At 37.4% G+C, this 14,202-nt stretch overlaps 2 protein-coding genes across 2 annotated transcripts in view; one reads left to right on the top strand and one right to left on the bottom strand.

The window, feature by feature from the left end:
• The window catches only part of LOC140168516 (eukaryotic translation initiation factor 3 subunit C-like), a 154,732-nt gene that overhangs the window by 115,556 nt on the left and 24,974 nt on the right, over positions 1 to 14,202 (bottom strand). Inside the window, 2 exon segments of the mRNA XM_072191919.1 lie at positions 155 to 506; positions 1,081 to 1,204. Of these exon segments, the coding sequence (XP_072048020.1) occupies positions 155 to 506; positions 1,081 to 1,204 (476 nt within the window).
• LOC140168736 (uncharacterized) lies at positions 4,477 to 12,506 on the top strand. Its single transcript, XM_072192145.1, has 2 exons — positions 4,477 to 5,143; positions 8,352 to 12,506. Exon 2 carries the CDS (start codon positions 8,931 to 8,933, stop codon positions 12,504 to 12,506), a length of 3,576 nt encoding a protein of 1,191 aa, XP_072048246.1. The 5' UTR covers positions 4,477 to 5,143; positions 8,352 to 8,930.

Raw genomic sequence — 14,202 nt, 5'->3', positions numbered from 1 at the left:
CTTCCATTTTGGGCTTGTCCCACTGTAAAAACAGGAGAATTACCACATTTTAGGCCAAAAATGTCAATTTGTAGGCAACATTTTTCATATTTCCCCGAATGCAGTAACCCTACAGAAAACATTTCAAAATATTTAAAACTTGTGCTACCCTCACCTTGAGAAACATCTTTTCCAAAATCCTGTTTTTCCTCTGTCCTCTCTTCTGCCTCTTTATTATCCACTGTTTCCTTCTTTTCCACTTCCACTTCCTTTGGCTCCTCTTCCTTTGGCGCCTCTTCTGTTACATTAGTGGTTTCCCCTTCCTTCTTCTGTTCCCCTTCCTTCTTCTGCTCCCCTTCCTCCTTCTGTTCATCACCTTTCTCTTCTCCATTCTCCTCCTCTAGCTTCTTCTTCTCGGCTTCCTCCTTTGCTCTCTTAGCTTCTTCCCTTGCTTTCCTTTCCCTTTCTTCTTGCTCCTCTTTTTGTTGACGCGCCTTTTGAAGCACCCTCAACTTGTCGTAATCATACTATGAAGAATAAAAAGAAGTCAACTTCAGTTATATTATCAATACCTAGATGTAAATTATAGTATTTTTATATTCTTGAGTCAGTGCGCCTGTCATTGGGCACATCTTCAAATTGCAAGCATTCACTCAAAGCACTGGTGTACTTAAAATTTTAATTTTACATCACAAAAATTAATAAGCACCCCCTTAAAATGAGTTACTTTAAGGACCTGACATGGGTACTATTTTGTCACAATTGGAAGGGATCAAAAGCTTTTCCACAAATGATCAACTGATGGCTGTAATTATATATCTTCAACAACTGAAGTGAGTATTTCAAATGGAAGTACCCAATTGTCAATTCTATTTAACCCCCCCCCCCACTCCCCCTGGAAGACTGTTATGCTTTGTCAGACTTTCGTGCCACTTGCCGCAGCAGCACGACGTATCAGCCAATCATAAGCCTTGATTGTGTCCATTTGTATGCAATGCTCATGTCATGTGCCATGTCGCTCAGTGGCAAGCGGCATGAAAGTATGAAATTTTCCAGGGGGGTGCGGATTTCAAACGGAAAAGCCAATTAAAGCTGCCTTACCTTGTAATAAATATGGGAGATATGTTTGAGATAGATTCTGCACAGCTCATTCTCATTGCTTTGTTTCTCCAAGTATCTCTGCACCTGAACTATCATTCCTGTCACTTTTGTCTCGTCCTTTAACCTGAGAATTGATGTAAAATAATTGGATTGATAATTATTAATTAATCAATACGTATACATATTACATTTTTGTATAGTGCCATTTCTTAAAGCAAGATCACAACAATGTTTATAGTCAGATATCAGAATCAGTTCACTTCCTCCATATGATATCTGGTGCTGAAAAACAGGGGAATATCAGTACCCTAGTGCTTACTGATTTCTCCAAGGCCTTTGATCTGATAAATCATAAGATTGTTGTTATCAAATTACTGAAATTAGGTGCTCCTCCCATTTTGGTTCAATGGGTGGTTGATTTTCTTACAAATAGAAAACAAAGAGTCAAGTACAAAGATACATATTCAGACTGGGTCTTGCTTAATGGTGGTGTCCCTCAAGGCACCGTCATTGGCCCTCTCTCCTTCCTCGGCATGATCAATGACGCCTTGGATGTTCCAAACCACAAAGTGTGGAAGTATGTGGATGATCTTACCATTGGTGAGAACAGGGCCTATGGTGAAGCCAGCACCATGCAAGACAGTCTGGATTCTCTGAGTACTTGGGCTGATGAAAACAAATTGAGGCTGAACCCAGCTAAGTGTCAGGCTTTGCAAGTGTATTTTGGCAGGAGAGAAGTTCCTGAGGTTGACCTGCATATTTCAAATCACCAACTTGCAGTTGTTGATAAAGTCAAATTACTGGGTGCCATAATCCAAAATGACTTAAAATGGGATAGCCAAGTCGATAGCATGTGCACTAAAGCAAACCGCAAAATGTTTATGATGCGCAAATTGAAAGAAGCAGGGTTCAGCCCCAGTGAGCTACTCACAGTATATAAGGGATACATGAGACCGGTATTGGAATATGCTGCCCCTCTTTGGCATGCTGGCCTTACTCAAAGTCAAGTGAACCAGGTGGAGAACATCCAGAAGCGTGTTTGTAAGCACATCCAAGGCAGGGAGTACATATCTTACTCCAAATCTCTAGCAGATCTTGAGCTGGATCCACTCCGCAGCCGGAGGGAAAAAATATGCAGAGATTTTGCCACAAAGACAACTACCTCTGAGAGGTTCTCCACCTGGTTCCCGCCGGCTGAGTATAGGTCTGTCATGACCCTTAGAAACATGAGAAAATTCAAGAATTTCAAGTGCAAAACAAAAAGATTCCAGGATAGCCCCATGCCATACATGGCTGACCTTTTAAACAAATAATTTGGTGTTTTTGAGTGCAATTGTATAATTGTATTTTTTCAACTCATTTTGCTGCCAGGTTTTTGAATATTATCTTGTTTTTGAATATTATATTGTGTTAATTTGGTTGACCCCCCCTGTTATCAGGTATTCAAAGTTCAAACTTTTTAGCAGCTGGTCTGCTCAGTGCAATTTTGTCTGTGATAGCTATTTCATTTTAATTTTTATCTATTTTTTTCCCCAAATATTTAAATCCAATTTTCTTGCAAGCAGCTGGTCTGCTCATTATGTATCCCCTTCCAAATTTAGCCCTTTTAAAACAGCTGGTCTGTTCTGTGTAATCCCCCATGGTCTAAATTTTTGTTTGGTATTATTAATTTGATGTTTTTTTTATATATATTTAAATGTTTCTCGTGTGCAATTATTCTAAATGTTATTTGATGTTTTTACAATTTCTAAATGTGTCTTTAAAATGTTATTTGATGTTTTTATACTATTTAAATCAAATTGTAAAATCCATGTAATTCAGCCATTTGGCTGCAATGTGTTTTAATAAATATACTATACTATACTATACTATACTATAAGGATGGAAACCTTACAGTGGACATTATGTCAGTGCTCGGATTGTGAATAGGGAGTTTTGATTTCCATGACGGATGGTTCTGCGACAGTAGAACACCAAACATTGTCGTCATTGCCCAGACAGATGTCAGACTCTTCGTGTGTTGTAGAATTTGAACGACGATGCATTGCAAAGTCGACGACGATAACGTTTGGTGTTTAAACGTTGCATATCCATCCATTGTGGAAATCAAAAACTCCCTAATATCCAAACAGCTCCAGGACGGATTGTGACAGTAAAAGGTTAACACCCTACTCTTTTGAAACTGACTGTGAGCTACATATAAAGATATGACTCCTGTACAAGGAATCGATGGCTTAACATCCCCTGCAAAGGACAGAGTACTCTCATGATTCATTTACCCTATTGTAAATATACCAATGGGAGAGCAGAAGTCTGAATTTAATCTACAGATGTTGCCAATTACATTAAGATTTTTTTTCCACGTCAATACCCCAGCAAGTTACCACCACCGAGGACTGAACCCGGGACCTCATGCATTAAAGGCATTGAAGTAATATATTAACTAATTAGGTCACAGCCTCAATACTTAGCATCAGTGCTGTACACAACAAAGAACAAAGAAGTTGTAGTAACCACTAATGCCTGGGGAACATGTCTAAGAAATATCAAGTTTTGTGATTTTAGTTTCCTTGATGATAATCGCCCGATATGCTGGATGTTACACACGCGTTATGTGTCCAATTCAGTCAACATCGCTAAATTTATTTATTACAAAGTTGCAAAGGAATTAGGGAAGAGTAAGAAATCATCTCTGGGGAATTCCAATCATGTTTATTTTGAATCATTTTCATTACCAGTCACAAACACCAACAATGTATTTAGCCCAGGGGTATTTAGTATTGTAAATTAGTCTGCATGATTCATATGAGTAAATTGTTTGCTGTGGACAAAAATGCAAGGGAATTTTTATGACAGGCAATTTTTAATGACAATATACATGAAGGCGGATATTCACAGACACCAACAATGTATGCGCCCAGGGTATATAGTGGTGTGTTGTATTGGCAAAGAAGAACAAATGGCACAAAATGTTCACATCAACAGTAACAGGGCTGAGTGACAGTGCAGACACAATCAAATACAATTACTGAATTGGTTACCAAACTCGTGATTTGGAAGACAAAATGGTGACTTTTAACGAGTTCCCTGTGACTTTTGACTATTTCTGTCGATGGAAACCCAAGGTATAGAAAAAAAATTGGGTGACTTTTTGACATTGGCGTCCATTTACATTCAGCAGCTTCCTATCCAATTAATAGAAACCAATGGTTAAGAAAATAATTGGGGCTACTTTTCGATGATTTGACCCACCGTTTGGGCTGTAGGTTTTGGCAACCCTGCACAAAAGGGGAAATAACAGAAAATAAGTGTATTTCTTTCGCAACTATTTATTAACTAGTTCCTTGTTGGGTTCAATATGGATTCAGAAGCTTACATGTCTAGCTTTATTGATATCTAGCGTCATTTGATATATGGTGGAAAAATATGGCAGTACTCATGAACTAGTAGCAATAAGATAAATCCAAAAGCAAATTGTCAGTTAACTAGTGAACATATTTTCATGAAGCATTATTGGATTCAACTTCAGAAGTTAGCTCTCTCGACAGGTGTCAAAAATAGGCGCTCTTAATGACACGCTGTTGAACACTGGAAGTTTGTATTGTTAACAGCCATTGGTTGTTGTAACATTAATACTTGATACTGACTTTATTGGATAAAGTCATCGAATAGAGAAGGAAAGTTATTGACATTCTTGGACTACGACTAAGGACTTTGTTCCATATTATTTAACAAAGTTCTTGCAGATGATTCTTGCAACAAGAACTTCACTCAAACAATATTAACCTGATGTGATAGGGGGAATATGTAACTAGATTCGCACAATTTCCATTAGCACAGAACTATTGCAGAGGAGATTCGTAGCAGTGAAGACAATTATAAATAATAACCTGTGACTTACATGATTACATCAACACAAGAAATTTGCTGAGCTGTGACTTCAAGTGAACATGGCAGGGGATTGCGACCAACATAGGTACATCTTTGCCTCAAGCCTGGCCTATGTATTTGTGTTTCTTCAGTTCATGTGGTGTGGACAAAATGCTGTTTGGGCATATGATGGGTGAGTCAACAAAATTACTTTTAAAGATTTTGGTATCAGATAAAAAGCTCATATTTTTCTCATTACCCGGTAAAATTTAATGCCCGAGATCGAGATAATGTATAACGGATCGCCTAATGGCGCACACAGGCTCCTTTGCCTTGGGGTAAATTTCATGTACAAATAGAGAGCTCCCTCCTCTGAAAATCCCAACAGGAATTAAGGGTAGGTGCTCTTATTTGCGGGTGGGATTTTTATGAGAGGGTACATTGTACTTTTAGTTTGTGCCTAAAATTCCAGTTATGTCTATGGCATTACTGGTTGAGACACGATAATACGCCCAATAAAGACATTAAAACTTGCTTATCCATAGCAAATCAAGGCTATTCCTCTTTGAGCTCATAAGGCCTGCAGTATATATTCAGATTTGAAGGGTGTGAACTTATTTTTGGACACACCTCTAATACAATGATACCCACACAGTGATCTGTCTGTACACAGATTCTCTATGCACACCCAGGGTCTGTGTATAGGGACTGGAAACAGATTATTGATAGCTATTGTCAAGCTATTGTTATCATATTATCTTTAACGACCTTCGATTACATGCGAGATGCGCCCTCGGCGCGATGTTGATTTCTTATTATTTACTCATGTTGCCCTACAAAATACCAAACACACAAATGGTAAAATGGTAAAAGTTATGTCAAATAGAGTGCTTGCACGAAAGGTCATTAGTTCAAATCGTCCTCCAGACACGCTCCATAAGATATGCTAATGCATGGAGTACAAAGAATTACTTTGATCAACACCAGTTAAGGTAACACACTATTTTAAAGTGTTGCGAATTGGTAGTTCACAACATCTTGCGTAATGGTAATGAGCTTTGGCAAAATTGCATTGCTCATTTCCTTGAAAGCGTGTAGAAGAATTCAAATATCACACAAATACTTTTCTAGGTCCTGTGGTTCTTGAGTTATGTTGTAAAGAGGGCAGCCCTCGAATTAACCCATGGCACCCATGGTATTTTGCCGTGGGTGCCCATCCCCATTACCCAAGGCAGTCACTTGTCGTGCCCTCTAATGAAGTTTGCCGGTGCCTTAGCCCTGCCCCTTATAAAATCATCTTTCTGCCTGTTTGTGTGTGTTTTGTTCACTTGCCTTGGTGCCCTTTTCAAATTTTCAACAGTTGCCATGTTGCCCTCTTGAAATATTAGAAACCGCCGTGCTGCCTTGCCTTTTCAGTGAAAATCCAAGGCAATTATCAACTTGCCCTAAAAAAGTTGCCATGCCCCTTGCCTTCAGATCCTTAATTCGAGGGCTGAAACAACAACACTTTTGTAAAATGTACATAACTCATTAACAACAATAAATTAAGCAAGTTTTCAAGTGTATGATTTGTAGAATGAACTTTTGCAAAACATCAAATTGTTATTTATTAATAATATATTGATTTTGACAATAAAAATCGATTTTTAAAATGTATATCATTTGTAGAACATATTAATTTCTGTGTAGCGTTGAGAATCATTTTCATAGGAATTTGGAAACAAAAGTGATAATTTTGTGGAGATACAGAATGCTAGAACAAACAAATTTACATTTTTTCTGGAATGTGTACACCGTATGCTTTCTGTTCCTACTGATTTCGATACTGAAATCATTCTTAAAATAATGTTCTTTGATGATTTATGTTGGCATTTCTAGAGTCTATCATTATAGGCAAACATGTAGGCTCATTTCAAATGTACAAGACAATAGTGTAGTCAAAAACCTCAATTCGTGACCATTCTCTGGCTAAAAAGTTTGACGATTGATTTGAATTAGCCCCCATGTCCCACGCGAAAATCCCGGCATTTCTCGCTAGAGGCCAAAATCCAAAATGGCCGCCGCCACCATTTTAAATAATTAAGTTTTGAACCAGAGCACCTATAATCATGTAGAAAGACACTTTTTCGGGTATGTCGAGCACAAGGATTCCGAATCATTAGTTTGACATTACGGCATCATTTTCACCCAGAAATCCAAGATGGTGACCGGCACCATCTTGAAAAATTTAGTTTTGAACCAGAGGACCTAAAATCATGTACAAAGACACTTTTTTTTTTAAATCGACCACAAGGATTTCAACAACTCTTCCTATACCTTTGTACAGGAGCCAACCGTTGTTAAACCGTGATGAACCCACACTTTTACTGTAGTGTATACGCGAACGCGACCAAGACTACGCGTTACGCGAGAGCGCCGTAAAATTCGCCATGCCTGGAACCTTTGTGCGTATGCCAGCTTACAAGTTGAATTCAGTATTTTCAGGTAGCGGCTAAACATTGCCATTTTATTCTGTAGTTTTATTGCTGATATCAAAAGAGAAATCATCGAAGTTTTTGTAAGGCTGAGCGGCAATGATTAACTGACATTCCTCGTAAAATAATCGTGAATTATACAATATTTAGCTTCTTTTCGTTGTTGAAAGGGATTCAATCATGTTTCACCGTTGTTCCTCACCGTTTAACAACTCGCGTCCGGTGCTTCTGCGTGGTTTACTTCGCGAGGGCAGCTTTAGCTTTAGCTGCCCGAGCTGGAACGAACTTACGTTCCAATACTGGAACTTACTTTTTTTACAACTTTTGCTATGTTGAGTCTGGAACCACCAGACTTCATCAGGCAACTGACCCACTGGACTGGTCACATGCTTTAATTTATCTCATGCATGGCACCGGGCCATCAGGACGATACCTAGCCGTCTATCACATGACCAGTCCAGCGGGTCAGTTGCCTGATGACGTCTGGTGGTTCCAGACTCAACATAGCAAAAGTTGCAAAAAAAGTAAGTTCCAGTATTAGATTCAATTCCAAAACTCTAAATCAGACTGTGTGAGGGCAGTATTTTTTTCAATCATTGTGCAGCGGGAGCAGGAGGTAGATTTGCCCCAATCACGGATTTTCGCAAAATTCTCTTGCGAGAATCCAAATGGATTCACCCGAACTGCCACAGATTTCTAGGCCTGATAGTGAGTTGCGATTTCATTGTCAACCCCTTACAATGCACCAATTTGGTTAGCGTGAGATACGTAACGATACACAATGAGTTTTAGCTTCTTTTAACCAGCTACGGAACAAAATTACAAAAGATGGAAGACTAAGGAGCCAATGTCTAAATAAGTTATGGTAGAAAAGGAGGACAAAATGTTGAAAATACCATGGAAATTTTATATTCTTTTGTATTTCAGAAATGAAACTATTCGCTGTTTCAATCTGACCCACATAGACCTGACCCAAGTTTCATCAGTACTCATCAATACACATGTGTCAGATCCATGCAACATAACCGTGACTGCTCCATCAGAGACAGGTTTACAACTGGATATCATACAATCATACAACTGGACATTCAGCGACTATTTGTACATCAAGACATATGAGCAGGAGGAATGTTGGGGTGACAAAGATCTTGTAGCCTTCAGAGAACAAGCAACACCTTGCAGCATCAGATTCACTAGTAAGAACTTTGTGATTAATGTCAGGACATCCACTACCATGAACATATCGATTAATTCAATGAAAGATAAAAGCATATATAAGAACCACACAGATGGACTTGATTTTGAACACTCTTGGTGTAACAAAAATATGTATAATTATTGTACTATGTTAGAAAGTTATGATAGTGTATTCACTGGGAGCCCATCGATTATATCATTTGATCACTTTTTGCCACCAATAATGAATTGAACAGTATATACAAGAGACACTATGATTTTAATTCATTGGGTCCTATACCCGACTATAGCTATGTATACATTTCAGAAATGCCTACCCTTCCCTCTCAATGCCAAAGCAACATTTATCATAAAATCACCATTGAAATCAGTTGTCCATCAGCATCAACAAACACTCGTACACTTCTGATATATGAACAAATCTATGACCCATCTGTTCCTAGTGCATTAAATATTTCAAGAAGAAATATGGTCCACATTTCTTCTGGAGCATTTGAAAGCCTTCCCCCAATCCAATACCTATTTCTCTCATATAACAAGATCAAAATAATTGGTGGGGTGTTTCATGGTCTTGATGCATTGCAAATACTTGACCTCACTGGGAATACAATAGGAAGTTTACCACACAGCATATTTTCAAGTCTTCAGTCCCTGCAGCAACTCTATTTAGGGAGAAATGTTCTATCAGGGCTGACTCCTCCCATATTTGATACTCTTGCGAATTTGATAGTGTTAGATCTGCATGAGAATCTACTAACTGAGCTTGATGTCAACCTATTTCAAGGCTTACATAGACTCTCCATCTTAGAACTGCATACAAATCAACTAAGAGAATTAAAACCTGGGATATTTGATAGTCTTAACAATTTGACTGAATTATGGCTATATGAGAATCAACTGACAGAACTTGATGTCAGCCTTTTCCATGGTTTGCATAAATTGTCTATCTTACAGTTGCATACAAACCAACTAAAAGAATTAAAACCGGGCATATTTGATGGTCTTGGCAATTTGAAAGAATTATGGCTATATGAGAATCAACTGACAGAACTTGATGTCAGCCTTTTCCAAGGTTTGCATAAATTGTACATCTTAGTGTTGCATACAAACCAACTGAGAGAATTAAAACGTGACATATTTGATAGTCTTGGCAATTTAACTCAATTATTGCTGTATGAGAATCAGTTGACAGAACTTGATGTCAACCTTTTCCAAGGTTTGCATAAACTGTCTATCCTAGCATTGCATGTAAACCAATTAAGAGAATTAAAACCAGGCATATTTGATAGTCTTGGCAATTTGACAGTATTAGGGCTGTATAAGAATCAACTAACAGAACTTGATGTCAGCCTTTTCCAAGGTTTGCATAAATTATCTATCTTAGATATGCATATAAACCAACTAAGAGAATTAAAACCTGGTATATTTGATAGTCTTGGCAATTTGACTGAATTATGGCTGTATGAATATCAACTGACAGAACTTGATGTTGGCCTTTTCCAAGGTTTGCATAAATTGTATCTCTTATCATTGCATACAAATCAATTGAGAGAATTAAAACCTGGCATATTTGATAGTCTTGGCAATTTGACTGAATTATGGCTGTATGAGAATCAGTTGACAGAACTTGATGTTGGCCTTTTCCAAGGTTTGCATAAATTGTCAATCTTACATCTGCATACAAACCAACTAAGAGAATTAAAACCTGGCATATTTCATAGTCTTGGTAATTTGACTGAATTATCACTGTATGAGAATCAGCTGACAGAGCTTGATGTCGGCCTTTTCCAAGGTTTGCATAAACTGTCTCTCTTATATTTGCATACAAACCAGCTGGGAAAATTAAAACCTGGCACATTTGATAGTCTTGGCAATTTGACTAAATTATCGCTGTATGAGAATCAATTGACAGATCTTGATGTCAGCCTTTTTCAAGGTTTGCATAAAGTGTCTCTCTTATATTTGCATACAAACCAACTAAGAGAATTAAAACCTGGTATATTTGATAGTCTTGGCAATTTGACTGAATTATGGCTGTATGGCAATCAACTGACAGAACTTAATGTCAGTCTTTTCCAAGGTTTGCATAAACTGTCTCTCTTATATTTGCATACAAACCAACTGAGAGAATTAAACCCTGGCATATTTGATAGTCTTGGTAATTTGACTGACTTAGAACTGTATGACAATCAACTGACAGAACTCAGTATCAGTCTTTTCCAAGGTTTGCATAAATTGTCAATCTTATCACTGCATACAAACCAACTAAGAGAATTAAAACCTGGCATATTTGATAGTCTTGGTAATTTGACTGACTTAGAACTGTATGAGAATCAACTGACAGAACTCAATGTCGGCCTTTTCCACGGTTTGCATAAATTGTCTATCTTAGATCTGCATACAAACCAACTAAGAGAATTAAAACCTGGTATATTTGATAGTCTTGGCAATTTGACTGAATTATGGCTGTATGAGAATCAACTGACAGAACTTGATGTCAGCCTTTTCCAAGATTTGCTTAAATTGTCAATCTTATCATTGCATACAAATCAATTCAGAATGATTGAACTTGGCACATTTAATGATCTGTCACAGTTGGTCATACTTACGCTTGATAAAAATTTATTTTCAACTCTTCATTCTGGATTGTTTTTTAAATTAATTGGATTGCAAAGGTTGGAACTGAGCAATAACTCTCTGACAACTATAGAATCTGGAGTATTCAAGAATCTGGGCAACTTGACACAGTTGTGGCTTCATTACAATAAGCTGACTTGGCTAAGCAAAGACATGTTCCTGGGATTATCAAATCTGGAGATTCTTAGCTTAGATGGAAATGAATTAACACAGCTTGAGTCTTTCTTATTTCAACATTTAATTAGCTTACTCTGGTTACAGTGCAATGATAACAAACTTGTGTATGTCCACAAAGATGCTTTCATAAATATGTCAAACTTGCAATTGGTTAACCTTACGTTAAATCCTCTTGGAAAGTTAACACATGATTCCTTTAGTGAACTAGGAAATAACACAATAATATCCGCTGATTCTCCAGCAGTTTGTAACTGTATCATTCATCAAGATAAAGGTCCTCTGTGTGCTGCTGAGGAAGATATGTCTCCATACTTGTCATGTGAACCACTACTATATAGAGAAGTGATCAGGCTCACAGTATGGCTAATCGGGTTGTGCACAATAGTTTCAAATACAGCAGTTCTAATATGGGGATGTATGCAGCTAAGAAATACAAAACAGGATGAAATAAAACAAAAAATACTCATTGTTAATCTGGCTGGTGCAGACCTACTCATGGGATTCTATTTACTGATTCTTGGTGTAGTTGACAAACAGTATGGAACATACTTTCCATTACATGCTGAAAAGTGGAGGTTGAGTTCACTATGTAAATTTGCTGCTGTGTTATCTGTTTTATCAAGTGAAGCATCTTTACTCTTCTTGACACTGATTAGTTTTGATAGGTTCTGGATATTTCAAAATTTCAGATTAAACAGGCAAGGTTTGCTACCTACTCGCATATCCAGGGTAATTGCAACCATGACAATTTGGGCAATAGCGATTATACTGAGTACGATACCATTGGGTTTAAGTGATGAAGACTTTGAGTTCTCTCAAGTTTGTATTGGGTTACCATTGGCAAGACGTATTGATTTTTACACAGAAAGGCATCCAGTTGACATTCCTTTAACTGACCATGATAGAGTACACAATGTCTCAGTTCAAAACCTCAACCAAACTGGAAGCAGCCTTGCACCATACTACTCCATCAGTTTATTTCTTGGGGTAAACTTTTTTTGTTGCATTCAGTATAGCAATTTGCTACATTTCTACATTTGTTATTGTTATGTACACACGCACTGTAGCTAATTTCAGAATGAGCAACTCAAGTTGGAGGAGAGAAGTGAAAATGACATTGAAAAAGGGAATCATCATTCTTACAGATCACACATGCTGGTAGCCGATAATAATCCTGGGCATTCTTGTCCAAACAGAGTATGCAAATTGTCCCCAACAGCATATGCATGGGTCATAGCATTTGCCTTACCAATCAATTCAGCCGTGAATCCATTTTTGTATGCAATAGGCCAGATAGTGTCAAATCATTTAGATCGAGAGAGAGAAATAAAAGAAATACACAAACTGTTCCAATTGCAGAAACAAAGCTTTGATTCATGATTGTTGAAGACAGATGTACAGCACAATATTATTACTAAGCCAGTCTGGGATTCAAACCCCCTAGGCAAGTGTACCCAGTTTATTTAGTAGGCATTATCTACTCTACAACAGGTCAAGGTTTACTTTTCTGCCCTAATTGTCATTGCCCCTCTACCCTCACCCCAGTGACATAGCCATTGGAGTCATACACTCCGCAAAAGAATTAAAGGATCAGATGAATATATCAGCATTTTTGAAAACATAGATATGATGATAATATTATTGATAATTTGTGCTTCTTCTTTCATTACATCAATTGTTCCCTAAGCTCCAGACAAAATTCACTCATTACAAATATCAGCCATCACCCACAAATCGTGAGGGGAGGGAGAAAAATGGAGGCCAAAATTTGGATTTTGAAGCCATTTTTCAAACGTCACCATGGTCAAGGTCAAGTCACATATTGGGGTGGGTTTGTGTATGTGACATGTGTTTGGGTCTATACATTACATTAGCGGGTATAAGATGCCCTCAATGTATCCCCTGGGGTGGGAAAAGTCATTAATGTAACCGTAAAAAAGATGATCACCCGGCTTCCTCCTTGTTTCTTTAATCTTGAGCATTAAATGGTACAGGACATATATAGAGTATTCATTTATGTATCATGTTGCACTATTAACATGATTAAGGGCTGGGGTATGAACGTTTTGACAGTATTTATTGTGGGACATTAGAGGACATCAGACATATCGAATTGCATTCTGAATACTGAAGAATGTCATTCTGATATCAAATAATTTTGATTTTTGAAATTCGCAATTTAATACACATTTTATGGCAAATCATTAAAATTGATATTTTGATATTTAACAGTACTTGAAGTAAACTTTATAAATCTGATGATTTATACTTAAAGTGTATGTAGGTGGGATGAAAACCCGACGATCAATCGAAAATTTTGACCTTTCGTATTGCAGCTATGGATTTTTTTTCCCAAAACACCCCAAAAAAATATGTCTTTTGGGGAAAAAAATCCATATCTTCAATATGAAAGGTCAAAATTGTCAATTGACCGTCGGCTTTTCCTCCCTGCTACATACACTTTAAGAATATCATTAGATTTATATAATTTACTTCGAGGACTGTTATATATCAAAAATTTGAAAAATATCAAATTTTATAATTTGTCATAAAATTTGTATTATATTGTGATTTTCAAAAATGAAAATTATTTGATATCAGAAAGACATGCTTCAGATTCAGAATGCACCGATAGGTCTGAGGTGCTCTCATGTCCCACAAAAAAATACTGTCGAAACGCAATAAACGCTCATTTTAGATCCCTTAAGGGAGCTCAATTATGACCCCTACCTTCAGATATGTGAGGAGGGAGCCAGGAGATCATCTT

This window comes from Amphiura filiformis, chromosome 13 (assembly GCF_039555335.1).
Source record: "Amphiura filiformis chromosome 13, Afil_fr2py, whole genome shotgun sequence".
NCBI lineage: Eukaryota > Metazoa > Echinodermata > Ophiuroidea > Amphilepidida > Amphiuridae > Amphiura > Amphiura filiformis.
The sequence above is the reverse complement of the archived record's forward strand: the minus strand, read 5'-3'. Positions and strand labels throughout refer to the sequence as shown.